General features: G+C 48.3%; 1 protein-coding gene across 1 annotated transcript in view; it reads right to left on the reverse strand.

The window, feature by feature from the left end:
• Positions 1-26,605, reverse strand: part of ACP7 (acid phosphatase 7, tartrate resistant (putative)) — a 39,405-nt gene that overhangs the window by 3,006 nt on the left and 9,794 nt on the right. The window contains exons 3-12 of the mRNA XM_039244784.1: positions 10,485-10,763; positions 5,511-5,711; positions 5,026-5,208; positions 3,981-4,104; positions 3,710-3,772; positions 3,486-3,600; positions 3,289-3,396; positions 3,142-3,199; positions 2,995-3,062; positions 2,813-2,884 (exon numbers count right to left, since the gene is read on the reverse strand). Coding sequence (XP_039100715.1) covers positions 2,813-2,884; positions 2,995-3,062; positions 3,142-3,199; positions 3,289-3,396; positions 3,486-3,600; positions 3,710-3,772; positions 3,981-4,104; positions 5,026-5,208; positions 5,511-5,711; positions 10,485-10,605 — 1,113 coding nt within the window. The 5' untranslated portion in view covers positions 10,606-10,763. The remainder of the gene's footprint in view (positions 1-2,812; positions 2,885-2,994; positions 3,063-3,141; positions 3,200-3,288; positions 3,397-3,485; positions 3,601-3,709; positions 3,773-3,980; positions 4,105-5,025; positions 5,209-5,510; positions 5,712-10,484; positions 10,764-26,605) is intronic.

Below are 26,605 nucleotides of genomic sequence, written 5' to 3' on the forward strand. Positions count from 1 at the left end.
GCCCTGGGTCTCTGACTTCTAGGAAAGTGCATGGCTGGAAAAGACCGCCCACTGCAGCATTTTCCATAAAAGCCCTGAGCTGGAAGTTACCCAAATGCCCATCAGTGGGGGTCTGTTAAATAAATGATAGCACAGCTATCACAAAGCGGGCCCTACAGAAAGGTGGTCAAGATGTATAATGAAAGGGAAAATGCAATCAGAAGAATAGACAAAACCAGTGGCTCTCAACCTGGCTGCTCAGTAGACTCCCCAAGAAAGCTTTTTAAATCACCAGCGCCTGGGAGCGCCTGGGTGGCTCAGTAAGATAAGCGTCCCACTTCGACTCAGGTCATGATCTCATGGTCCATGGGTTCGAGCCCTGCGTCGGGCTCTGTGCTGACAGCTCGGAGCTCAGAGCCTGCTTCTGATTTTGTGTCTCCCTCTCTCTCTGCCCCTCCCCAGCTCACACTCTGTCTCTCAAAAAAAAAAAAAAAGATATCAAAAAAAAAAATCTAAATCACCAGCGCCTGGAGGAAACTGCATGCTCATTGTCTACAAGCAGCAGAAAACATCAGGCGACATGAGCAGAGACTGCGAGGGACCACCATCACTGCAGTAACGACTGGAAGCAGCCATCGCTGCAATAACAGGTGGAAGCAGCCATCGCTGCAATAACAGGTGGAAGCAAGAATCATCAATAGATGGTGAAACTAACTAATGGTGAAAGTTTGAGGAATAGCCAGATATTGGCAGAGTCCCAAATGATCTCTCCAGGAATAATATTAGTAGTAATTATATACACTATAGTAATTAATATTAATAACAGAACAATAACTACAACAAATAAAATAATAACATAAAATAGAGATTAAAACAAAGGCGGCTAAATGTTCACATTCGGGAAATGTTGGTAAAGGGGACATGGAAAGTCTTTGTACTTTTGCAACTTTTCTGGAAGTCTGCGATAATTTCAAAAATTTAAATCAAAGAAAAAACTAATCTCTGCTGATTAAAGTTCAGAACAGCGATCACACAGGGGTATGAGGCATCTTCTGGTGCTGATCACAGTCTATTTCCTGCTCCAGGGGGTGGTCAACACTGGGCCAGCACCAGGCCCCTTTCTCGCAGATCCTGGTGTTTGTTCTGGAATGGGGCCCAGACACTAGAGTTTTAGAACTTCCCCATGGTACGGGCGCCAAAGCTGAGAACCCCTAGGGTATGAAGCATGATCCAAGTTGTTTTTTAAAAGTGGGCGGTACAGTACCACATCTCTATCAAGACCATGACTCCACCGCACACACAGAGAACATTCTGAAATGCCATCCAAGAGCCAGAATCACAGAGAGCGGGATGCAAAGGGGTGTGGAGGGCTGGCGCTCACCTCCTGTCCTCTGCACTGTTTGAATTTTTGTCACAAGTGGCTCTCACATGTTGATCTTACTAAATTGGCAAGAGCCGGCTTAAAAAGCAAGCCCTCTCTCCTCGCAGAAGTGAGTGATTCTAAGGCAGAGAGGGGGAGGGCAGAAAAACACATCCCGGAGCACCTTGGAGGGTCGGGAAATAAGGAAGTGCTCACAAAATGACAGGGGCACGTCGAAAACCACAGGACCTGACCGGAAGAGCTCCCAGTGGCCAAAGCAGAAGCGGGCTGAGCAGTAAGGTACCAGCAGTCATGTCAGATTATTGCCCACAGGATAAAATAATTACCCACGAGTCCAGACTGGTATAAATCAATAACTAACTACATAAATGGAACCGAAGGGACAACTTTTCCACACGGGAGGCTTCTAATGAATAAATCTAGAAGGAATGAGTGAACTAGAAGCTCCCCATCAGAACAGCACAGTAATAATTCTGGCAGGCCAGACCCACCGAGGGATTCAAAAATCAGTGCATGAAAACTTGAGGAGAGAGGGGATATTTGCATGGCTGCAACAGATCTCCCTGAAGATACTTATTCATTAGAAAGGGAGCTGGGGCACCCGGGTGGCTCAGTCGGTTAAGCATCCGACTTCGGCTCAGGGCATGATCTCATGGTTCGTGGGTTCGAGCCCCGCTTCGGGCTCTATGCTGTCAGCTTGGAGCCTGGAGCCTGTCTTCGGATTCTGTGTCTCCCTCTCTCTCTGACCCTCCCCTGCTCTCTCTGCCTTTCAAAAATAAATAAAAAACAAAAAAGAAAGGGAGCTATAAGAAAGAACTTTACGGTGGAAGAACCCAAGAGACACCTCTTTCACCAGGTGATGCAGAGAAACACCTCCAGGATGAGACAGGTGGGAGGGCACGTCATCCTTGGTCACACTTCTTCTGGGACTCTCTTGCCCAAAATGCATAGCCAGAGCCTCAGCATCAGACACACCCAGACCAAAGGGCCATTCTTTAAAACAACTGGCCAGGAGTCTTCCAAAATGTGAAGGATGGAAGACAACGAAAGACTGAGGAACCGTCATTGATCGGACAAGACTAAGGAGACGTAAGAACTAGAGACGGTGTGGGAGTCCCAGAACCAAAAGCAGTCGTTAGTGGAAAGTTCAGTGGAATGGGAATGGTCTGGAGTTCAGCTGCGATGACACTAATAAGAAGCCCTCTGCCTCTGGGTCTGTTGGTAACCTGGGCAATCCCACCACTTACTGAACCACTACTGAACAAGCATTTGAGTGCCTCACCTCTGTTTCCACATCTGTACAATGGGCATGCTACTAGGCGTACCTAAGTTCTAGGGTTGAGAGTTGGTGACAGTGACTGCATAAAGCACATGGTACTGGGGCCGGTACAAGAGGCCATCAAAATCAAGAGGCAAGAAGCCGAAGGCACCCCCCCTTCCCGCCCTGCTCACAGCAGATCCGGTGATGATGTGGACAGGGCCTCGAGGGTTGGTGTACGGCATCTCTCGGCTGCCATTAAATACCTGGAGAAGGGAGCAAGGGGGAGGGGCACGTCACACCAGGCCACGCCCTGGGGCGTCCAGGGGTCCACTGCCACCAGCCACATGGGCCCTCGGCCCTCTCTGAGCCTCACCTGGTAGTTGTAAATGGGCCACAGCCGTTCGTACGAGTGTTCATGAGCCCACAGCTGCAGGTCGACCCCTGAGGCAGAAAAAGTGGGCGTCAAGCCCCTTGATCCTGGAGAGATGAGGCGGCTGGAAGTCCCCCCCAGGTCACTCACCATATTTGTAGAAAAGGTCCTCCAACCCATACAACTTGCCGAGGAGGCCTTTGCGAACCTGGGCGGGAGGAGCGAGGAGGTGAGTGGAGACTCAGGCCAGCCCTCCACGTGGCTCTTGGCACCCCGCCCCAGGGAGGGGGTCCTCACCTTGCTTTCATGCCATGTACAGTCATCCAAATCAGCATTGGAACAGTACATGGGCCGGTGGCCCATGGTGATGATCCACGGCCGGGCTGCCCGGTTCTTGTTGGCTTTCTAGAGAGCAGGGCCCAGAGTGAGAGGTAGGGATGGGGGAGGGGAGGGGCAGCTGGTCAGGGGATTAGAGGGGACCTCAGTCGGGTTACCTGGAGGTCGTTCTCCAGCCAGTGGAACTGTCTCTCTACCAGGTGGTGGCCGTAATTGAGGAAGAAATACACTTCGGTGGAGAAGGAGATGATGTGCGCGGGGCCCAGATCCCAGCTGGAGGGGTCAAAGGGCACGGGTCAAAGGTGGGGTCTCCCGCACGGGGTCAAAGGAGGTCTCACCCTTGGGAGGAGAGAAGCCAGTCCCCTAGGCCCCCCCAGATTACCTGTACCACAGGCCTTGGCTGTTCCCCGGCATGCTGAAGTGAGCCTTGTAGTGAGAGAAGTTGCTGGATAAAAGAAAGTGAAAGGGTGGAAAGAGGGTCTGGGTTCTCGGATCCCACCCCCATCTGGTCTGGCTCCCAGCCTAGCCCTTATCTCCTCTCCCACTACCGCTAATCAGCTGCCAAAGCGTGAGGAACTAAGGTGAGACGAGGCGAAGGATGCATCCGTTTCCCTAGGTCAGGCCCTCGCCCACCCAAAGCCCTGGGCCCTCACTAGCGCTCTTCGTGATTCCCAGGGCACGTCATGTATGGCAGGCTGGCGGCCACAGGTTCGATGAGCCGCATGAACTTGTCGCCGACACGGGCATTGTCCTGATCCATATTGTAGGCAAAGTCTCCTGGAGGTGGGGGGAGGGGCAGGGACAGAGTGAGGCTCTCCTTCCGCCAGGAGGAGAGAGCTGGTTGCTGGGCGCCAGGAGGAGAGAGCTGGTTGCTCCGGGGGCGGCGGTAACCCCTAGCTCCGAGCCATCCTGGCTATCGATCCCTACCCCACCTCCACTCCCATGTGCACTTGGAACTGTTTCTCGAACCCTCGGTCCCTGAGCTCCCCACCCCCGGCAGGACTGTGCTGGTCTCCTGTGCTCTGATCACACCAGCCCACATCTCTGCCCGCCCTCTGGTCCCCTCCCACGACAACGACGTTAAGGCCGACACAGTCTGATACTGGTTTTGCACCAGGCACAGTTCCAAATGCTTGACATACTTAATCACCTGAATCTTCAATACACCCTCTGAGGTGGATGTTATGATGACCCCACTTCAAATGGGGAAACTGAGGCCCAGAGGGGCTAAGCACCCATGCAAGGTCACAAGGCTGACTAGTTAAGAGCCAGGAATCAAACCGAGAGTCCTGATTCCAGAGTCTGCGGCTTTGAAACTTATCAGCCCCAATCTTCCTCTCCCATCTGTTCCCCTGTCCCCTGAAGCCACAGCAGCAATGATAATGACAATGAATAGGTAGCACTTACAGCATGCTGGGCAATGTCGACTATGTAGTCATCACGACAGTCCCGTGAATTCTGACCCAGTCTCAGCTCCCACAGTAATAACACAGAGGACAAAAACAAGGCTCTTCGTGTTGGAGCTGGGATTCTAACCCGGGCGTTCTGGTTAACCTCAGACCCCATCGTCAAGGCCAGTCTCATCCCTGTCCCTCCAGAACCACACTGGCCCCAGCGTGGGCCCCTCAACAGTACCGCCTTGGCCTCCCACCCACGCCCCAGGCCTCCCCCCCAAGGCCACCCTTGCCAATGCCTCACCCACATGGAGCACAGCATCGTACATGCCCTGCTGGGTGTCCCTGCGCAGCCGGGGTAAGGCCTTCGGGTTGTCAGCCCCCAGGTCCCCAAACACAGCCAGGCGGGGACTCCAGCGGGGACTGTTCTTCAGGGCCCTGAAGCGGAACCGACGGCTCCAGCCCCGAGAACTGCCGCAGCGGTAAACTGAAGCAAAGGGAAAGGTCCTGGTCAGCAAGGAGCACCCCAGGCCGTCTCCTCCACCCCCCCTCCGTCTTCAGCTGGTGGGGGGAGGCAGCGGGGGATTGGAGGGTTCTGACCCTTGCCCTCTGGTCCACACAGCCCCAGACCCCGGCGCCGTCCATTTTCACCCCAGAGTCTCCTACAGTAGGGTCCAGATAAACAGAGTAGTCACCGGCCCAGCCCGAGCCCCCAACAGTGGTAGCTTCCGTCTACACCCCACTCCTCTTCCTGCTCCCCACAACACTTGGGCCCGGGTCCCCTCTCACCATACTGGACCCCTGGGAGCAGCCCCAGCAGCGTGACTCGGTGTATGTAGAACTTCCGCCGGAGAACCCCCCCATCCGTGAAGTGGCTGAAGGTGCCCTGGGCCCGGAGGGGCAGGGGCCCCGTCAACTGCCGTCCATACTGCACTTCAGAGTGGGTGGGGACCCATGTGGTCCAGGTTACAGTCATGGAGCCTGGCTCACCTGGGGAGAAAGGAACAGACTGGGGCTGGGCGGTGAGGCCTGAGCGGGATGGGGGCGGGGAGGGAACGACGCGCACAGAGCGCGGGGTGATGGCTGAGAGCTCCGGAACACTTAGCCCCAGGGACACAGGTTCGGAGCTCCCCAGGTTCAATCCCAGCCCTGCCGTTTCCAAGCCGTGCTTCCCTGAGCAAGTTGCTTCACCCCTCTGAGCCCCAGTTTCCTCATCCGTAAGGTAAAATAATACTAATATCTACTTACTTTACAGGGTTTTTATGAGGCTTAGGTGCGTAAACCCAAGTAAAGCACTTGCAACAGTGCAGTTAGTGCTGCGTTATTCCTTTTTTTTTTTTTTTAATTTTTTATTTATTTCTAGGAGAGAGAGAGAGAGAGCGTGAGCAGGGGAGGGTCAGAGAGAGAGGGAGTCACAGACTGAAACAGGCTCCAGGCTCTGAGCTGGCAGTCAGCACAGAGTCCGACGCAGGGCCCGAACCCACGAACCGCGAGATCATGACCTGAGCGAAAGTCGGACGCTCAACCGACTAAGCCACCCAGGCGCCCCAGTGCTGCGTTATTCCCTATCATTAGTCACTCTGTGCAGATCTCGTGCCATTTCACATACATGATATTTTTTCTTAACGTTTATTTATTTGAAAGAGAGAGAGTGAGAGAGCACTAGCTGGGGAGGGACAGAGAGAAAGAGAGAGAGGATCCCAAGTAGGCTCCCCATTGTCACCCAGGCACCTCCATGCATAGGGGTCAGACACTCAGATCTCTAGAAGCCTGCTGGGTAATATAAACAGGGACAAGGGCCGGCCGGAAGCAGTAAGGCAGCAAGGAGTTAGGGAGTGTGTGACACACTGCAGACCCTGCAGTGTGTAAAAGGGACAGTCATCGCTCACTCTGGCGACAGCCACCACGTGGGCCCAGTGCCACTAAATCTGTCAACTTCTGCAGTAAGTCTCTATGTGGTGGTTTTTATTTTATATATAAATATACAAATCCAAACTTTTAAAAACTGTTTTTAAATTTTATTTATCTATTTTGAGAGAGAAAGAGAGGGAGAGAGAGAATCCAAAGCAGGTTCCACGCTTTAGCACAGAGCCCGATGCAGGGTTCGATTCCACGAACCGAGAGATCACATCCTGAGCCGAAATCAAGAGCCAGCCCCTTGAGGCGCCTGCATGGTCCAGTCGGTTAAGCGTCCGACTTCGGCTCAGGTCATGATCTCACAGTTCGTGGGTTCGAGCCCCGTGTCAGGCTCTGTGCTAACAGCTAGCTCAGAGCCTGGAGCCTGTCTTCAGATTCTGTGTTTCCCTCTCTCTCTGACCCTCCCCTGCTCACACTGTCTCTATCTCTCTCTCAGAAATAAACATTAAAATTTTTAAAAAAAATTTTAAATACAGTTACGTCTGTTGGTCAGTCTTTATATTCCATACTGGCTTCCCCCCACATCCTGAGTGGTTTTAATTGTTAGTTTATTTGGGGAGTATGTGAAGGAAATGTGAAACATGACTATAATTCTAAGAGTCAGAATTACACAAAAAAGGTAGTGTTTTCCCTCCTGGTCTTTCCCGCTCTGCTCCTGTTCCCCCTTTTCCACCCCATCCCCACCCATCCCATGTAAGTAACCCATCTTTCCTTTCTGCTATATCCTTCTGGTACTTCTTTCGTAGAAATGAGTAGCTACCAGGGCGCCTGGGTGGTTCAGTCGGTTAAGTGTCTGCCTTTGGCTCAGGTCATGATCTTGCAGTTCTTGAGTTCAAGCCCCACATCAGGCTCTGTGCTGAGAGCTCAGAGCCAGGATCCTGTTTCGGATTCTGTGTCTCCCTCTCTTTCTGTTCCTCCCCTGCTTGTGCTCTGTCTCTCTCTCTCTCAAAAATAAATAAACATTAGGAAAAAAATTTAAATGAATGAAGTAGCCACACTGAAGGGGGTGGGTAATCATGGGAACTAGGTTTTGAATGGACACTGAAAGACTATAGAGAAAAGACACAAACCTCCAGTTAGAAAATAAATAAGTCACAGAGATGAAACAAGCACAGCATAGGGAATATAGCCAATTCGTAACGACATTGTGTGGTGACAGATGGTGTCTACACTCACCGTGCTGAACGGTGAATAAGATATAGAACTGTCAAATCACTATATTGTACACCAGAAACTAATACAACATTGGATGTCAACTTATACTTCAGTAATAAAAGAATGTTTTTAAAAAGACTAGAGAGGGGCACCTGGGGCTCAGTCGGTTAAGTGTCCGACTTTGGCTCAGGTCATGATCTCACGGTTCGTGGGTTCGAACCCCGCGTCAGTCTCTGTGCTGACAGATCAGAGCCTGGAGCCTGCTTTGGATTCTGTAACTCCCTCTCTCTCTGACCCTCCTCTGCTCACACTGTCTCTCTCTTTCTCAGAAATTAAATAAATAAATAAATAAGCAACCAAAAACCTCTCTCCTTTCAGAAAAGCAAAAAATAAAAAAATAAAACTACAGAGAAAAAAGACCATACACACGTCATCATCTAGTAAATGTTCTCATGGGGATGCAGACAAATGATTCTGGAACCGCTTTAGGCCCATATTTGCGTTGAACAAATAAGTAAGTATATCGTAGAAGTGGAAGGTAGATTTCTTCATGCTGGAGACAGAAATTACACACAAGGAAGGAAGAATGCCGGAATAAATCCTTGATGTTGGACTAGAATCAGAGGTATCAGCATGATCTCATGGTGCGTACAGTACACACACAGACAGACACGAAAATAGAGATTGTGTGCATGTGTGTGTAACACCCACATGTGCTGCCTAGCTCTGTTTTTGAAAGGGCCTGGCAGCAATGATACCTCAGTAGCCGCGAGCACACTGTGTGCTCAGATCTTGGTTTCTAAACACCTGTTCTCCAGTGAAAGAAACTGGGGCTCCTTGGATACATGGTCGATTTCAAAGATGGGGCAGGAAATATACAAGATAAGCCTGGAATAACCTATGGTCCCAGAAAAAGTGGAATTGCTCAAAAAATGATGGAGGCTTATTAAAAGAACACAGGAGCCAATCTGAAGGAATTCCAAAAGACCAAATCTGGGACAATTTGAGCCACAAAGTCAACAACAGTAGTCTTGTACATTTAACCAACGGAATAACAGTAAGTATCTATAAGTCTATACTGGAATGAATGAATGAATGAATGAATGAATGAGGGAAGGAATAGCTTTCCTTACAACAAAATCTCTGTTAGATGGAGACAGGGAATTAGAAAGTTACAAAATCACAATTAGGCAAACACCACCTAACAATTGTCACAGGCAAGATCCATGGACAGATGGCAAAATGAGCTGGTGAAATCTTCAAGAGAAACATGAGTTTGCACGGTCTCAAGGAATCTCCTCCAAGATATTTATTAATTACAAAGGGAAGAATAAAAATCCTACAGTGGAGAAACCCAGCGCGCACCCCTGTAACCAGGCAGCAAAGGTTAACATCATTCGTTAACAGTAATAAACTGTGTCGGCATCATGAACTCTCTGATGCCAGGCACCGGGAAAGACACAACATCACAGCTGCGATTAGTCTTGCCAGAAAAGCACATAACTTCATCCTAATCTTGAGAAAGTATCTGACAAACCCCAAATGAGTGCTCCCCTACAAAATAACTGCTCGTGGAGTGCCTGGGTGACTCAAGTCGGTTGAGCGTCCAACTTCAGCTCAGGTCATGATCTTACGGTCTGTGAGTTCCAGCCCCACATCAGGCTCTGTGCTGACAGCTCAGAGCCTGGAGCCTGTTTCAGATTCTGTGTCTCCCTCTCTCTCTCTCTGTCCCTCCCCAGCTCATGCTCTTGTCTGTCTCTCTCAAAAATAAAATAAAACACTTAAAAAATAATAAAAAGTAGAAAAATAATCTTTAAAAAGCTTCCTCTCTGTACCCATGAGAAACCAAATTTTCTTCCTATATATCATCCAAAGCAATCTATCGAAACAGCAGCAGAAGCAGATGTGGGGAAACTCTGGCCATCTCCTATTAAGCTAGACATTAAAGAGACTTAAAAAGATGTAAACCAAAGCTCACCAATTTCTCACGAAGTTTCTTTGCTTTTGTATAGTTATTTCTCCTGAAAAATGCCATATATCTTAATGCAGAGCGGATTTACTAGTGTTCATTTTAAATGCCTCCATTTTAGTTTCTAATATGGCAAATGTTTGGATATAAGTCCCATAAACTCAAGTTCTTTGAGGTTCTCAATAATCCTTAGCTGCACCAAAGATGAGACAAAAATATATGAGAAGCATGATACAAAGCTCTGCTTTGCCGTTTTGCAGGTAATATCTTGTTTTCTCCCTACTTTGAGGTCACACTAACATTTTCCGTTGTCCAGATGAAGAAGCTGAGACCAGAGAGGTCAAGTCACTCGCCCATAGTCACACAGCAGGCAAGTAGGATTAAACTACTTAAACTGGTATTAAAACCCAAGAAGTTTGGGTACAGAGGCTCCAGGGTCCACCGCAGGGCACCACCACCCCTAGATTAAGGATCAGGAGGCAGCTTTGTGGGGACGCAATGGGCAAAGACAACAAACAGCTGCCCCCTTTGGGGAACTTACTAGAGATGGACATGTAATCATTTCCCACACAGCCAGATGCACCACTGCTTCGAGCCCCCATTTCACAGAGGCAGACAACTGAGGCTCAGGAAGGGCAAGGCCAAGGTCCCACAACAATCTGCGCGGGATCCCGGAGCCCCCGACCCACTGGGCCTCCCTGGAAGTGCTCACAGAAACTTACCGGGGTAGGACAGGTGAACTTGCTCAGGGGCGGCGCTGGGGGCCTCCCGGGCCCCTCGGACTCCGAGGGAGCAAACCAGGAGCACACAGCAGCCGGCCCAGCAGGGACACAGGGGGCGCATGGTAAGGGGACAGTGAGGGGCAGACGGGGAAGGAGAGGGGTCCACAGTAGATCGGATTCAGGGACAGCACGAAGGTCAGGGACAGCACGAAGAGACTGGGCTGGAGAGGGAGGTCCGGCAATGCTGGCGGGGAGGGAGGCAGGGTGGTTATCCAGATGCTGCAGAGAAAACAAGCACCTCGATCGTTACCAAGCGCCGAAGGTCCTGAGACGAGCTGTGTGCTAAGCACTTTGCATAGATGAAGTCACGGGAGCCTCACAACATTCCTATGTGTGGCGGCTGCTGCGAACACCCGCGACATATCCCAGAGGAGGAAAATGAGCAACAGTGATTCAGTGCACGGCTAGGATGTCGTGGACCCAGGGGTCCTGGCTCCAGCGCCCTTGGTGTTAAGCGCAGCTCACTCTCCGGAGAGGTTTGGGAGCGGGGCGGGGGCTGGGTGTAGGTAGTTGCCCTTGGCAACGCCACATCCAGCGGGTCCCCCCCTGCTGTCAGGCCGGAGTCTTGGACCTTACTGCCCCCGCCCCTGTATAGCATTGCACGCTGCTCTCAGACCTCATCGCTCTCTATTTGGTCCTCCAGCCTTCCATGCTGGTGCTAGTGACCCCAATCCCGCACTGCCCTCCCCAGATCGCCCCGGAATTCCGTCCGACCTGGAGCGGCCCCAGCCTCTCTGCCCTCTCCCTAGCATCCCATCCTGCCTTGGTGACCCCAAGCCCCCAGCGCTGCACCTGCACACCCACCCTTCTGGCCGGCTCCCCTTCGTTCTCCAGCTCCCCCAGGACCCGCCGGGGCACAACCGGGTTGGGACCGTCAGCCCCGACCCTAGGAGGTGGAGCGGGGGACGCCCTCCCAGTTCCCTGCTCACCCTCGGGGGCGCCAGCTGCCCGCATGCGCGTCTCTGGCCATCCGTGCGGCGGCGGTATTTATGAGTCTGAAGGCATCGTGGCACCCTGCCGCCCACAGCTGTCCCAGCCCCGGAAGAGCCTGCCTTCTCGAGGTGACAGGCTCCCCAGACAGCCCGGGCCCCGGGCCACACAGGTCCGGCCCGTCCTGGGCGCCCCACCCCCTACCCAGGGTGGGGCCTAGGATGCGGGACCCAGAAAGCTTTGGTACGCAGCAGCCGCCACCGCCAGGCTGACCACCAGATGAGCGCGAGACAGGTAAGGCTGAGCTGGTCCCCCGGGCGCCCCACCCCGCGGCTGCGGAGCCCCCAGGGCACCGACCCTGACTCGCACCCCCGGCCCTGCCAGATCGCGCGGTACCCCCGCGTGCCAGCAGCAGGGTCTGCGACCCAGGGGATTCCCAGGTCCCTTCCAGCCGCCTCATCTTCCTCTAAACTCCTTCCGCCTTCCTCCTCCTCCAAGCTTAGCTCACGGATTTTTCCCCCAGAACCCCCGCGCAACCCCGGGGAACACTGAAAACACAAAATCAAAATCCAAGAAAGACAGTGCCGCTTCTGGGCTGTGCGCCCTAGGCGGGTTACTTAACCTCGCCGAGCCACGGCAGCTTCACGTGCAAAACGAAGATATTAATAGCACATACCCTATGGGCTGTTGTGAGGATTAAACCAGGGGAGGCAGGCAATTTCATGCTGAGAACCGGCCTGGCCCAGAGTAAGGGCTGGATAAGAATCAGCTGCTTTATTATTATTATTATTATTATTATTACTGCATGAACTCCAGAAATTGGTCTGAGGTCTAGGTGGGAGCAAGTGAGAATTTCCCCCGAAAACCTTTGTGAGCTGTTTGAAGGTTGAGAGTGGCTTCCGGCAAAATATGTTTGCGGGGCTCCTACCGCAGCAGAAAAGGTTTGGAGGGTCCAGGTTTTCAATTGTTCTCTCTTCCTGTCAACAGATAAAATGACCCAACCTATTTGGCTTTTGTAATTCAAAGTATAGCAATGTCCCCAGGTTGGGCACAACAGATTTCAGAGTGATACCGAAGGGCGGAGGGGTTCCAGATGGCCCTTTTGCTGTTTGGAATTTTTCCCACCTTCCAGAGACTCCGTTACAGCTTAAACTGTAATAATAAGCAACTCTTTTCTCCTCAAACACCCTCCATTCCAACCCCTGCCCCCACCAATTGTAACTTGCCCTCGGTTTTAGGTTTTCTTGCAGAAGCTGAGGCTTCTAAACTTTTTTTTTTTATGTTTTTATTTGTTCCTGAGAGAGAGACAGCGAGAGCAGAGGAGGGTCAGAGAGAGAGGGAGACACAGAATCTGAAACAGGCTCCAGGCTCTGAGCTGTCAGCACAGAGCCGGACGTGGGGCTTGAACCCACGAACCGTGAGATCATGACCTGAGCCGACATCAAGAGTTGGAGGCTCAACCTACTGAACCACCCGGATGCCCCAATATTGAAATGTTTTTAAAACAAATATGTGATACAGTAAGATATGCACTTCTTTCTTAATAAATTAGGCTTCAAGATCTAGTGCAGGTTCAGAAAATAAATTATGGTAAACTTGGACGATTTGATGAGTGTACAGATGTTTGAGTGGCCTGCAATGACTCCAGTGGGATTTGAAGACATCTTTGATTTCTTCTCACAGCAGAGCTGGAAGTCCGAAAGTAGGACAGAAGGATGTGATAAATTTCAATCACAGCAGCCCCTCTGTATCCTCTTAAAAATTACTGAGGACTCCAAAGAGGGTTTTGTATATGCGTATATGTATGTATATCGGTTATATCCATTGCTACTTATCATGCAAGAAAAATAAAAGGAGAGGTTTTTAAAAACTTTTTCTTAATGTTTATTTATTTTTAAGAGAGAGACAGAGACAGAGTATGAGCAGGGGAAGGGCAGAGAGAGAGGGAGACACAGAATCCCTCAGACACAGAATCTGAGCTGTCAGCACAGAACCAGATGCAGGGCTTGAACTAACGAACCGCGAGATCATGGCCTGAGCTGAAGTCAGATGCCCAACCGACTGAGCCACCCAGGTGCCCTGAGAACTTTTTATTTAGTTTGTGTATTTGGGGGGGGGGGGTGCAGAGAGAGAGAGAGAGAAGAGAATCCCAAGCAGGCTCTGTGTTGTGAACATGGATCCCCACGCAGGGCTGGATCTCGTGGTCCATGAGATCATGACTTGAGTCGAAATCAAGAGTCCCACACTCAACCGAGTCGCCCACGTGCCCCTAAAGTGAGCAGTTTTTAAAACGCAGCAGTACACACGCATACACCCCATTAGCCATCCTACCAATGATGTTAGGACAGGTAACATTTCACTTTGGAGAGTGAAAAGGACAAACACGTTTCAGTATTACTATGAAAATAGTTTTGGGGAGCCTGGGTAGCTCAGTTGGTTAAGTGTCAGACTTTTGATTTCAGCTCAGGTCATTCTCGGGGTTCATGAATTCAAGCCCCCCATCCAGCTCTGGTCTGGTGGTGCAGAGCCTGCCTGGGATTCCCTCTCTCCCGCTCAGTCTGCCCCTCCCCCAGTCACGTGCAGCCGCATATGAACGCACTGTCTCTTTCTCTCAAAAATAAAAAAACTTGAGGGGTGCCTGGGTGGCTGAGTCAGTTAAGCATCCGACTTCGGCTCACATCATGATCTGGAGGTTGTTGAGTTCGAGTCCGGCATTGGGCTCTGTGCTGCCAGGTCAGAGCCTGGAGCCTGCTTGGGATTCTGTGTCTCCCTCTCTCTGCCCTGTCCCCATCTCAAAAATAAACAAACATTAAAATTCTTTTTAAAATAAATAAAAACTTGAAAAAGAAAGAAAATAGTTTTGACCTCATTCACGCCCTGAAAAGGGTCTTGGGGATTTACGGGGGGTTCCCCAACCCCATTTTGAGGACTGCTGAGTTAAAGGGGAGTGAAAGCAAAGAGGTCATTGGCTTTCCCATCCAGAATCACATAGTCCCTGAATTCCATCCACCAGCTCCGGGTAAAAGCCCCACCAGAAAAATAAATAAGTCAAAAAAAAATTTTTTTAAAGCCCCACTAGAATTGTACCCTGACGTCTGACGTGGGGGGCGGGGGCTCCCAGCTCCCTATGCCCTGCCCCCCAGTCCTGCTCCAATCACAGCTTTCCCCTGTTGTCAGGAGGCCATGGAGCTATTTCCAGGTCCTCTCGTCAGATGGCTCTGTGTTTTGAGAAACAGGCTTCCACTTCCCCATTTCTGCTTCTCCTTAGAGAGGAGAATCTCATGGTGATGAACAGAGCTCTACTCTGGGGCCAGATGACCTGGGATTAGATCTAGCTCTAGCGTTGACTGACTTAGGCCAAGTTACTGAACTTCACCTTACCTCAGTTTCCCCATCTGTTAACTGGGAATAATGATAGTAACTGTCTCAGAGGGTTGTTATAAAGATTAAATAAGGTAACAGATATAAACAACTTGGAACAGTGCCCAGCGCAAAGCAAGTGCCATGCACGTCCCTCCCAGTGATTATTATATCAGAGACATCTGGCCTGCTCAGTTTGTGAGATGAGGCTGTGATGAGCTTATTTTTCCAAATCATTCAAAAAATATATTTTTAATGTTTATTTTTGAGAGAGAGAGAAACAGAGTGCAAGTGGGGGAGGGGCAGAGAGAAGGGGAGACACAGAAGCCGAAGCAGCCTCCAGGCTCTGAGACCCACGAATCTGTGAGATCATGACCTGAGCCCAAATCAGCCACTCAACCAACTGAGGCACACAGGCGCCTCTCTAAATCATTTTTAAATTATCTGAACCTTCTTCATTGTGAAATAGGACATACATATGCAGAGTACCTGAAACATAAATGGTCCATTTCCTGAATTAGGACAAAGAGAACATACCTGTGTAACCACCACCTGGGTGAGGAAACAAATTCTACCAGCTTTCCATAAGCTCCTCCCCACCTCCTCCCAGGCACTACTTTCTCCCTCCCTGAGAAGGAGCCTACTGGACTGACTTTGACCTGGTTTACGTTTTACTGCCTAAGCATGCCTCCTTAGAGACAGGCATTGCATTGTGCCTCTTTTCCACATGATCTAAATAACATTACACAGTATGAATTCTTGTGTCGGCTTCTTTCACTCAACGCTACGATTGTGAAATTCATCCAGGTTGGGTGTGTGACGTGATCCAGTTCTCGTCGCCGAGTAGTATTCCATTGTGCAAATATGCCACAATATGCTATATGTTTACACACCAAGTGGCTATGGAAATTTAAGTTGTTTCCATCTTTGCTCTTGCAAATAATATGTAATGAACATTTTGGTCTGGTACGTTCACAACGTAGAGTGGTCAACATATACAGCTCACCCTTGAACAACATAGGTTTAAACTGCATGGGCCCAAGGACGCCTTGGTGGCTCAGTTGGCTGAGCGTCTGACTGTGTCCCAGGTCATGATCTCAGAGTTCTTGGGTTCAAGCCCCACATCGGGCTCCCTGCTTGGGCTCTGTGTTGACAGTTCAGAGCCTGGAGCCTGATTCAGATTCTGTGTTTCCCTCTCTCTCTCTGCCTTACCCCTGTTTGTGTTCTCTCTCTGTCAAAGATAAACATTTAAAAAATAAATAAATTGGATGGGTCCACATATCCATAGACTTTGTAAGTACAGTATTGTCACTATATTTTCTCTTCCTTATGATTTTAAAAATTTATTTGTGTCCCCTCTTATTTTTTTAAAGATTTTATTTTATTTATTAATTTATTTATTTTAGAAAGAGAGGGAGAGCATTAGAGCGGGAGAGGGGCAGAAGGAGAGAGAGACTCTTAAGTAGGCTCTGCATTGAGGGTGGAACTCAGTCCCTCAACTCTGGGATCATGACTTGAGCTAAAATTAAGAGTTGGACGCTCAACCCATTGAAGCACCCAGGAGTCCCTAAAGATTTTATTTTTAAGTAATCTCTACACCCAACATGAGACTCAAACGTAACAACCCCAAGATCAAGAGTCACATGCTCTACCGACTGAGCCAGCCAGGTGCCCCTTCCTTATGATTTTCTTAATAACATTCTCTTTTCTCTTACTTTACTGTAAGAATACAGAATATGGTACCTATTACATACAAAATATGTGTTAATTGACTGTTTATATTATTGGTGAGGCTTTCCGTCAAGAGGACGTTATCAGTAGTTGAGGTTGGGGAGAGTCAAACTTAACTCGGATTTTTGACTGCATGGGAAGGTCATTGCCTCTAATTCCTAAATTGTTCAAGGGGCAACTTATTACACATTTTCTTGGGTATAAACCCAGGAGTAGAATGGTTGGATCATAGGACATATATGTTTATCTTTGGTAGATATTACCAAAGAATTTTCCAAAGTGGTTGTAATAATATCTTCTCTCTCTGGCCATCTTGGAGTATTTCCATCGCTCTACATCTTCACCAACACTTGGCATTGTCGGGCATTTCATTTCTAGACATTCTGGTGGATGTGCAATGGTAGCTCATCGTAATTTTAATTTGCATTTCCCAGTGAGTAATAACATTCTCATTTGGATATTGGCCTTTTGAATATCCTTTTTTGTAATGTGCTTGTTCAAGTGTCTTGCTCAATTTTCTATTGGGTTGTCCATTTTTTAAATGAATGTGTTTTTCATATACTCAGGATACAAGCCATTTGTTAGTTGTACTATGAACACCTCCTACTTTTTAGATGTCTTTTCATTTTCTTAATGACATTAAAACATCTTTTTTAATGATTTATTTTTGAGAGAGAGAGTGAGAGAATGAGCATGAGTGGGGGAGGGGCAGAGAGACAGAGGGACAGAGGATCTGAAGCAGGCTTTGCACTGACAGCAGCAAGCCAGATGCGGGGCTCGAACTCACGAACCACAATCACAAGATCGTGACCTGAGCCAAAGTCAGATGCTCAACCAACTGAGCCACCCAGGCGCCCCCTCTAATGGCATTTTTTAATGAACAGGAAGTCTTACCTTTAGCACGGTCCTATTCTTCAATCTTCTCCTATGAATAGTTATTTTTATGTCTTGTTTAAGAAATATTTCCATACCTCCAAACATGTTTATATTCTCTTACATTGTTTTCCAAAATCTTTATCATTTTGCATTACATTTAGGTTGGCAGTCTATCTGGAACTGATTTTTAAAAAAATTTTTTTAATGTTTATTTTGTTTTCCAGAAAGACAGAACGTGAGTGGAGGAGAGGAAGAAAGAGAGACACACACACACGCACAGGATCCAAAGCAGACTTCAGGCTCTCAGTTGTCAGCACAGAGCCCAACGCGAGACTTGAACTCACAAACTGCAAGATCATGACCTGAGCCAAAGTAGGTGCTCAACCAACTGAGCCACCCAGGTGCCCCGGGAACTGGTTTTTGTCCATGGGGTGAGGTAGGGTTTTTAATTTTACTAAAATAATAAACATGGTTAATACAATAGTGATAAATGAGTCTACTTTCTTAGCGAGGTGTCTTCTTAAAAGACTAGTTTCCGTTATGGAATTAAATCATCTTATTACTGAAAAATAAGACATTGGAAAGAGCCAGAAAGTCTTATCAGCACAGGGAACTGACAGACCTGGATTTGAATCCTGGTTCTTCCACTTATTGGCTGAGTAACCTCGGGCAAGTCCTGCCCTTCATAGTCTCAGTGTCCTAATCTCTAAAATGGGATAGCAGTGCGTACCTCACAAGAGCTTGGAAAGATACAGACAGTATGTAAAGCCTGTAATACAGGGTGGGGCACAAAGAAGGAGCCCAACTCATAATAGCTGCAATGAGTAACGATTTTATTTAATCACTCAGTGTCCGTTTACCCCGAAGCTACCACTGGTGACAATGGGTGCCCCTCCTTGGAGCATTTTTTTTCTTAGACACCGGATCTGAGCCGAGTCACGATCATGCCATAGTCCTATTTATTTTTACTGGATTCTTCCAATGATTCTTTTATACTGGCTGCATGATACTCCAGTGGGTGGCATACTTCACCCGTCAGAAGGAGAAGCAATATTGCATTCATGGGTAAAAGCTTTGTAGCCGGATGGCTTGGATCCAAACCCAACTCCAACATTTAGTAGCTAGAAGTCGTTTGCCTCTCTGTGCCTCAAATTCCTCATCTGTAAAACGGGGATAACACACTCTACTGCATACTTGACATATTTTAGAGGGTTGATGTGAGTACTGGGTGAGCAAATGGAAGTAATGAACGAAGGACAATGATAAAAACAATGCTTGGTGCAAACTCAGTCCCCAAAAAGCTTAATAGAAATATTTCAGGATTTTGAGGGGCACACGAGTGGCTCAATTGGTTGAGTACCCAACTCTTGATTTCCGCTCAGGTCATGATCCCAGGTTGGAGAATTGAGCCCCATATTGGGCTCGGAGGACTGTGGGGCCTGCTTAAGATTCTCTCTCTCTCTCTCTCTCTCTCTCTGTGCGTCTCTCTCTCCCTCTCTCTACCCCTCTCCCCTGCTCATGCTCTCTCTCCAAAATAAAAAATAAAAAATATGTTAAAAAAAAGAGAAAAATTTCATGATTTTGAACTTCATCATAAGAAAATAAGATGGATTGGGGCGCCCAGGTGGCTTAGTTGGTTAAGCGTCCGACTTTCGCCCAGGTCATGATCTCGCGGTTCATGGGTTCGAGCCCCACGTCGGGCTCTGTGCTGACTGCCAGCTCAGAGCCTGGAGCCTGTTTCAGAGTCTGTGACTCCCTCTCTCTCTGACCCTCCCCTGCTCATGCTGTCTATCTCTCTCTCCTAGAAATAAATAAAACATTTAAAAAAGAAAAAAGAAAATAAGATGGATTGACGGGTGGACATTGAATCCACAGATGTGTGACAAGCAAGAATAGTAAAATGTTAATGGTAGAATCCAGGTGGTGGATATAGGTGGGTTTCTTGTAAAATTCTCTCGATTCTCCTGTGTGTTTGAGGATTTTCATAATAAAGTATTGGGGGAAATATCCCACTAGATCCAGGTAGCTGTTGCTGCTGGTGGTCATGGGAAGAACAGAGCAGGAATGGATTCCTGAGCACTTGATGTGGGCCGGGAGCCGTGTCTAGGGAATAGTTCCCTTTGTGGCCCTGACTGTCTGTAACGCACACATTAGGAGGCCCATTTTACTGGAGTGTGGGGTCCAGGGAGCGAGAGGTGAATGGACAGATTGCTTCCGGAAAGTGTGGTCTGCACCTCAGAGACAGCGACCTGGGCCGATAGGTCTTGGGGTCCTTCCTGGGGCAGGATCCTCATTATCAAAGCTGCCTTGCATGGGAGCCCGTTCCGTGTGCGAGGCGTCATGACGAGCACTTTGCATGAATGAGCTCATTGATACTGCACCCCGGTTATTAACCCCATTGACAGATGGGGAAACTGAGACTAAGAGAGATTGAGCAACTTCCCTAAGAGCACATAGGTGGTATGGAGTCACCCTGCTACTAAAACTCTGACATGAGTGACTTGAAAGCCTGGGACGTGAACACTTTTAGGAAAGGCTTTTCCCCGGTTAGGATATTATCTCTTGAGAAACACTGTCAACTCCACCCTCAGATGTACCCAGAGAAGGCCCACTTCTCTCCCTTCCCCAGCATCTACCCATCATCTCCTTCTGGGACAATCTCAGCAGCTCTCTCCTTCATCTCCCTGCCCCAGCCTGACCCAGCAGCCTTCCCCACGTGTAACCGGACACAGCTTGTTACCGCCCCCTCCCCTGCCCAGAGCCCTCCTGTGACTCTATCTCATTCAGGATAGAAGCCAGAGTCCTCCCTGTCGCCTACCCCACACGACCTTCCCGACCTTCCCCATTACCATTCTGTCCTCCTCTCTCACCACTTGCCTCCCCGCCCCCCCGCCCCACCTTGCTCACTCTGCTTCAGACACAGGGGCTTCCACGTTGTTCCTTGAACACAGCAGACATTCTTACCTCAGGGCCTTTGCACTGGCTGCTCCCTCTCCCTGAAACATTCTTCCCCAGTGCTAGCATAGCGCCCTCCCTCTTTCCTTCAGGCTTTACCCAAATGTCACTTTGTCAGTGAGGCTCTCCTTGAGTTTCTAATCTAAAATCACAATCCACCTTCACATACCATTCCCAATCCCCTAAGCCAGGGATCTGGGAACTTTTTCTATAAAGACCAAAGCATTAAATGGTTTAGGCTTTTGCAGACCATGTGGTCTCTGGCAGAGACAGTTGTGGTGTAATTGTGTTATTATATTATAACACAATAATATTATAACAATCGTGTTATAATTGTGGTTATAACACAAAAACAGCCATCGACAATATGTAACAGTGAGCATGGCTGTGCTCCAATAAAACTTTATTTATGGACACTGACATGTGAATTTCATGTGATTTTTACGTGTCACAAAATCTTCTGTAGATTTCCTTTTCCCAACCATTAAAAGGAGTAAAAACCGTTCTTTGCTCAGGAACCATACAAAAAACGAATGATGGGCTAGATTTTATCTGCAGGCTGCAGTTTACTGGCCCTGCCCTGAGTTCACCTCGCCCAATATTTCCACATGGAACTCCTCACTTTCTAACAGATTAGAGTATTTCCCTCTGTGTTATGTCTATCTACCTGTCCCTCTAGATGGTCAGCTTCAAGAAGGCAAGGATCTTGTCTGCCTGGTACACAGTCGATATACAATAAAGGTTTGTTAAGTGAGTGCATACACGAATGGATCCTCACTACTGGGAACGTGAGCCCATCTTTATGTCCACACCACCTTCTTCGCCAGGGGTAACCATGGCCATTGCCCGCCCCCCCCCCCCGGGCCCCTGCTGCTTCAAGAAGAACCTGAAAGTTCTGGGTTCAAATATTTGAGATTGGGGGCTCCTGGGTGGCTCAGTCGGTTAAGCGTCCGACTTCGGTTCAGGTCATGAACTCACGGTTCGTGAGTTCGAGCCCTGCATTGGGCTCTGTGCTGACAGCTTAAGCCTCGAGCCTGCTTCAGATTCTGTGTCTCTGTCCCTCTCTGCCCTTCCCCTGCTCATGCTCTATCTCTCTGTCTCTCTCTCAAAAATAAACACTAAAAAATTAAAAAAGAGTTTGGGATTGGGAGGAAGAGACCAGCAGAGAACACCTTCCTTTCATCCCAACCTTTGGGCTCCATGATTTCATCCTGACTATGATGTCATGTATCAGGGGACCTGTGAGCCACTAGAGGTGAGGACGTGACCAGGGCACAGCTCACCTCCTGCCTCAAATTATGGTAGGAAGGAAGGGTGACTCACCCTCTTGGATGTGGAAGCTTCCCGTGACAGGCCCAGGGTACCCCCCCCAACGCTCAGTCTCCCGCCTACCTGAGGCTTCATCCTTATAATCATGGCCTGAGCCAGTTGGGTGCTCACTATGTGTCAGGTGCCACGAGTGTGATTGTGTGGATTCCACACTCCTCCTCACACCCTCATGTTCTAGAACGGGAAACTGAGGCTCAGAGAAGTGAACTCACTTACTTGAGATCAGGCCTTAGTAAGAAGAGCTGAGACTCATTTCCCATGCCCACTGCCCAGAGACATGAGCCATCACATCCTGGATTTCAGGCCTCAAGTTCAGGGGTACCTCCCAACACTGTCCAATCATGGGGCAGGAGTGATGGTACTATAATAGCCAGAAATTGAAGCCTGGAATGGAGTAAACCCTTAGCAAATGTGAGCTCTCATCAGTAGGTACCAACCTATCTGTTGTTCCATTGTTTGGCTACATTTTCCATTAGAGTTACATTAAGAAGGGTAAGGAAGGATTGACTTTAAAGCCAATATATAAGAGTTAAAAACAGAAGTTATTTAAAATTACCTTGGGGTGCCTGGGTGGCTCAGTCGGTTAAGTGTCCATCTTCAGCTCAGGTCATAATCTCATGGTTCGTGAGTTCGAGCCCCCGTGTCAGGCTCTGTGCTGATGGCTCAGAGCCTGGAACCTGCTTCGGATTCTGTGTCTCCTACTCTCTCTGCCCCTCCCCCACTCGAGCTCTGTCTCTGTCTCTCTCAAAAATAAACATTAAAAAATTTTTTAAATTACGTTTAAAAAACTCTGTCTTTTTAAAAAAAGAATATTTCCAGAGTACTTAGTGGGTGCTAGGGTGCCATTCTAAGTGTTTACACATCAATGGGGCACCTGGGTGGCTCAGTTGGTTAAGCATCTAACTTTGGCTCAGATTGTGATCTTGAGGTTCATGAGTTCAAGCCCGGTGTCAGGCTCTGTGCTGACAGCTCGGAGCCTGGAGCCTGGTTCGAATTCCATGTCTCCCTCTCTTTCTGCTCCTCCTCTGCTCAAGCTCTGTCTCCTCTCTCTCTCTCAAAAATAAATAAACATTAAAAAAATAAACAAAAAACTCATTTAAGTGCTTCCCACATCCTAACAAGGGTGTGAGGTAAGGATTTCATTATACCCATTTCACAGATGAGGAAAGCCAAGCATAAAGTACCACCCTCTGGGTAAGCCACCACACCAACGTCCTGTTTTCCCTCAAACATTAGAGTTGATCACTGAACAGAGATTTAGATAAAGCTTGGGCTGAAGTTGAAATCTGAGAACGATAACAAAACACCACTGAATGTGGTTAACTTGCATTTAGGACCCATGATACCTTAAAAACAGGTATTATTATATACTACGAGCATGGCCACTGTGAGAAAGGTGTTGGTGGTATGAGAAGAAGTAACAAAATGGTGAAACACATGTTTATTGAGTAGAATAGTCTTTAGGAAGTTGGCGTTGTTTCGGTGGGGAGGGTTTTCCCCGGGAACACAGAACTGAATGCCTGTGACATGTGCGGTCACTCTGGCTGGGGTGTCATTGGTGGTAGTAGATCACTACTAGGCTGTGCGTAAGACACCACCCAAATACTGCATTATGTTTCATAGAACACGGTACAGAGTATAAGACCCCTATGTACAGCTAAAGAAGAATAGTTTAAAAGCCTGTAAACTCGTCACCTGGGTAAAGAACCAGCTCACAATCAGTGCCTGAGCACCCTGCATGTCCCCCCCTCCAAGTCCCATGTAACCATTATCATGGCCTCTTGTGTTAATTTGTCTCTTCCCTTTCTTTATAGTGCTCAGCTCCTGTGCCCAGTACCTGTTTTCAGTTCCTCCATCCTCTAACCCCATAATGGTTGACATTTTTTTTTTATTTTTTAAATTGATTTATCCTTTTTTTTTTTTTTTTCAGTAAGCTCTAGGCTTGAACTCACGACCCCAAGATCAAGAGTCACGTGTTCTGGGGGGCCTGGGCGGCTCAGTCGGTTGAGTGCCCGACTTCAGCTCAGGTCATGATCTCACGGTTGGTGAGTTCGGTTGGTGAATTCGAGCCCCACATCAGGCTCGTTGCTGTCAGCGAGGAGCCTGTGCCTCGGGTCCTCTGTTCCCCTCTCTCTCCGCTTCTCCCCTGCTCATGCTCTCTCTCTCTCTCAAAAATAAAATAAACTTTAGAAAAAAATCTATGCCTTATAAGAAACTGCTATATTAAAAAAAAGATGAAGAAAAAGAAGAGTCACATGCTCTACCCATTGAGCCAGCCAGGCGGTCCTGGGGCATTTTTTTTTTTTAATGTTTTAAGTTTATTTTTTATTTTTTTAAGTTTAATTTATTTACTTTTGAGAGACAGCGAGAGAGCATGCACACACATGCGCATAAGTGGGAGAGGGGCAGAGAGAGAAGGAGAGAGAGAATCCCAAGAAAACTCCATGGTGTCCCCAAGAAGCCAGATGTGGGGCTTGGACTTCGAACCGTGTGAGATCCAGACCTGAGCCAAAATCAACAGTTGGGTGATTAATGGACTGAGCCACCCAGGCACCCACTGTTTTAATTTTAGAATAATTTTAAATGGACAGAAAGTTGCAAAGGTAGTACAGAGTGCTCCAGTATAGTATACCCTTTGCCCCTTTTCTCCTGACGTTAGCATCTAGTATCTTCCAAAACCACAGCAGTTGGGGCACCTGGGTGGTCATTCAGTTAAGCGTCCGACTTCAGCTCAGGTCGTGATCTCGCGATTTGTGGGTTTGAGCCCTACATCAGGCTCTGTGCCGACAGCTCGGAGCCTGGAGCCTGCTTCGAATTCTGTCTCCCTCTCTCTCTGACCCTCCCCCACTCACGCTCTGTCTCTCTCAAAAATAAATATTAAAAATTTTTTTAAAAAACACAGCACATTTGTCAAAACTAAGAAATTTCTGTCAGTACAGTATTATCAGTTAGACTACAAATTCTAGGTTCATCTTTCTCACCATAACTGTGATCCTAGTATGTAATAATACCTATTTATCCACTGTTATGGTTGAGTTTTTAAAAAATGATAAGAGAATGCAACCATGACTAGAAATTACTGGAACCCAGCGGCCTTTGAGGGGGTCCATCTGGCATCCCCCTGGTGTCAGGGCTCGTGCCTGAACCTCTCCCTGCAGCCACTGGGAGGCTTTGTAACCACACTGGAGCTCTCTCCCAAGCCATGGCCCCAAGGGAAACAAGAAAGCTTTCTGCAAGAAAAGAAAAGGTTAAAGAGCAAGAACCATCTATCTGTGTAAGGAAAGGGCGCACTGGCCACTCTTAAGTGGAAATCCTTGGGAGAGGATGAGCTGGACCATATCCAGGTCATTACCTGGTGTCAGCTTCCTTGAGAGTCTACACAAACCCCTTCTGGAGAATTCAGTGGGTGAGGGCATGAGTGAATCCTAGAAAGCACATGGCTAACCGTATGTAAATGAGTGTAACTGTCATGGCAGACGCGTGGGCCATGTCCCGCCCAGCCGGCCCGAATGTGGTCAGCCTCGTGTCTTCCACCTTGAGGAACACCCCCAGCCTTCCACAGCTGTCATGAGTGGGAGCCAAGAAGCACGTTTATTGGGGGAGAAATGAGCCCCTTGGGTGTGGATCCAGCAGCCAGTCGGGGAGGAAGAACAGGGTCTCTATCATGGCTAAGACAAGTCAACCACAGACAAGAATGTGGTTCGTGTCCACCCAGCCATTCTCTCCTCAGGTTAAAAATCAGAACAAAACCTGGGGTGCTTGGGTGGCTCAGTCGGTTGAGCGTCCGACTTGGGCTCAGTTCATGATCTCAAGGTTCATGGGCTCAAGCCCCGCATCAGGCTCTGTACTGACAGCTCAGAGCCTGGAGCCTGCTTCAGATTCTGTGTCTCCCTCTCTCACTTGTGTGCTCTCTCTCTCTCTCTCAAAAATAAATAAAGACCAAAAAAAAATTTTTTTTAATCAAAACAAAACCAAAAAGTACGATGGCAGTTGGCGTGCTGGGAGTGACAGCCCTCAACATGCACGTCCCTGGAGTCATGTGGTCCTACTCGGACTGGTTGACCTGTAATCTTGATACCAGCTGCCATGCTGCGATTTCCATCATCCTTGGGGTTCCCCTCACTTCCCTCCTGTGAAGGGCCCCCTGTGTGCCTGGGATCTCAGTTCCTTCTTTTCCTGAGTGATGCTTTCATTTTATAAAGCCCATCCCCCAGCTTCTTGAGGAAGGTTTCTCAGGAGGTAAATGTTTTAAAGCTTGTGCTTCAGAAAATGTCTTCAGCTATCCCCCCTCTCTCAGCTGATAGTTTGGCTGGCTATAGAATTCAGGGACAGGAAGTCGTTTCCTTCAGAAGTTTGAAGGCATCGTTCCCTTGCCCTCTCATGGGTAATACAGGTGGTCCCAATGTACGATGATGATTCAGCCTATGATCTTTCGACTGTTACAATGGTGCAAAAGCAATACGCATTCAGTAGAAACTATATTTCAAATTTTGGATTTTGATTTTTTCTGGGGCTAGTGCTATGCAGGATGATACCCTCTCACAATGCTGGGAAGAGGCAGGGGACCATGGCTCCCAGTCAGCCCCGCGATCATGAGGGTCAATAACCAATACATTTATAAGCATCTGTTTTTCACTTTCAGTCCAACATTCAATATTGACATAAGATATTCAACACTTTATTGTAAAATAGGCTTTGTGCTAGGTGATTTTGCCCAACTGTAGGCTAATATGTAAGAGTTCTGAGCATGTTTAAGATCAGCTAGGCTAAGCTCTGATGTTCAGCAGGTTGGATACATCAAATGCGTCTTTGACTTCTAGTACTTTCAACTTAAAAAAAATTTTTTTTTAAATGTTTATTTAATTTTGAAGGAAAGACAC

This window comes from Hyaena hyaena, unplaced genomic scaffold (genome assembly GCF_003009895.1).
Source record: "Hyaena hyaena isolate Hyena2069 unplaced genomic scaffold, ASM300989v1 scaffold_9, whole genome shotgun sequence".
Lineage (NCBI taxonomy): Eukaryota > Metazoa > Chordata > Mammalia > Carnivora > Hyaenidae > Hyaena > Hyaena hyaena.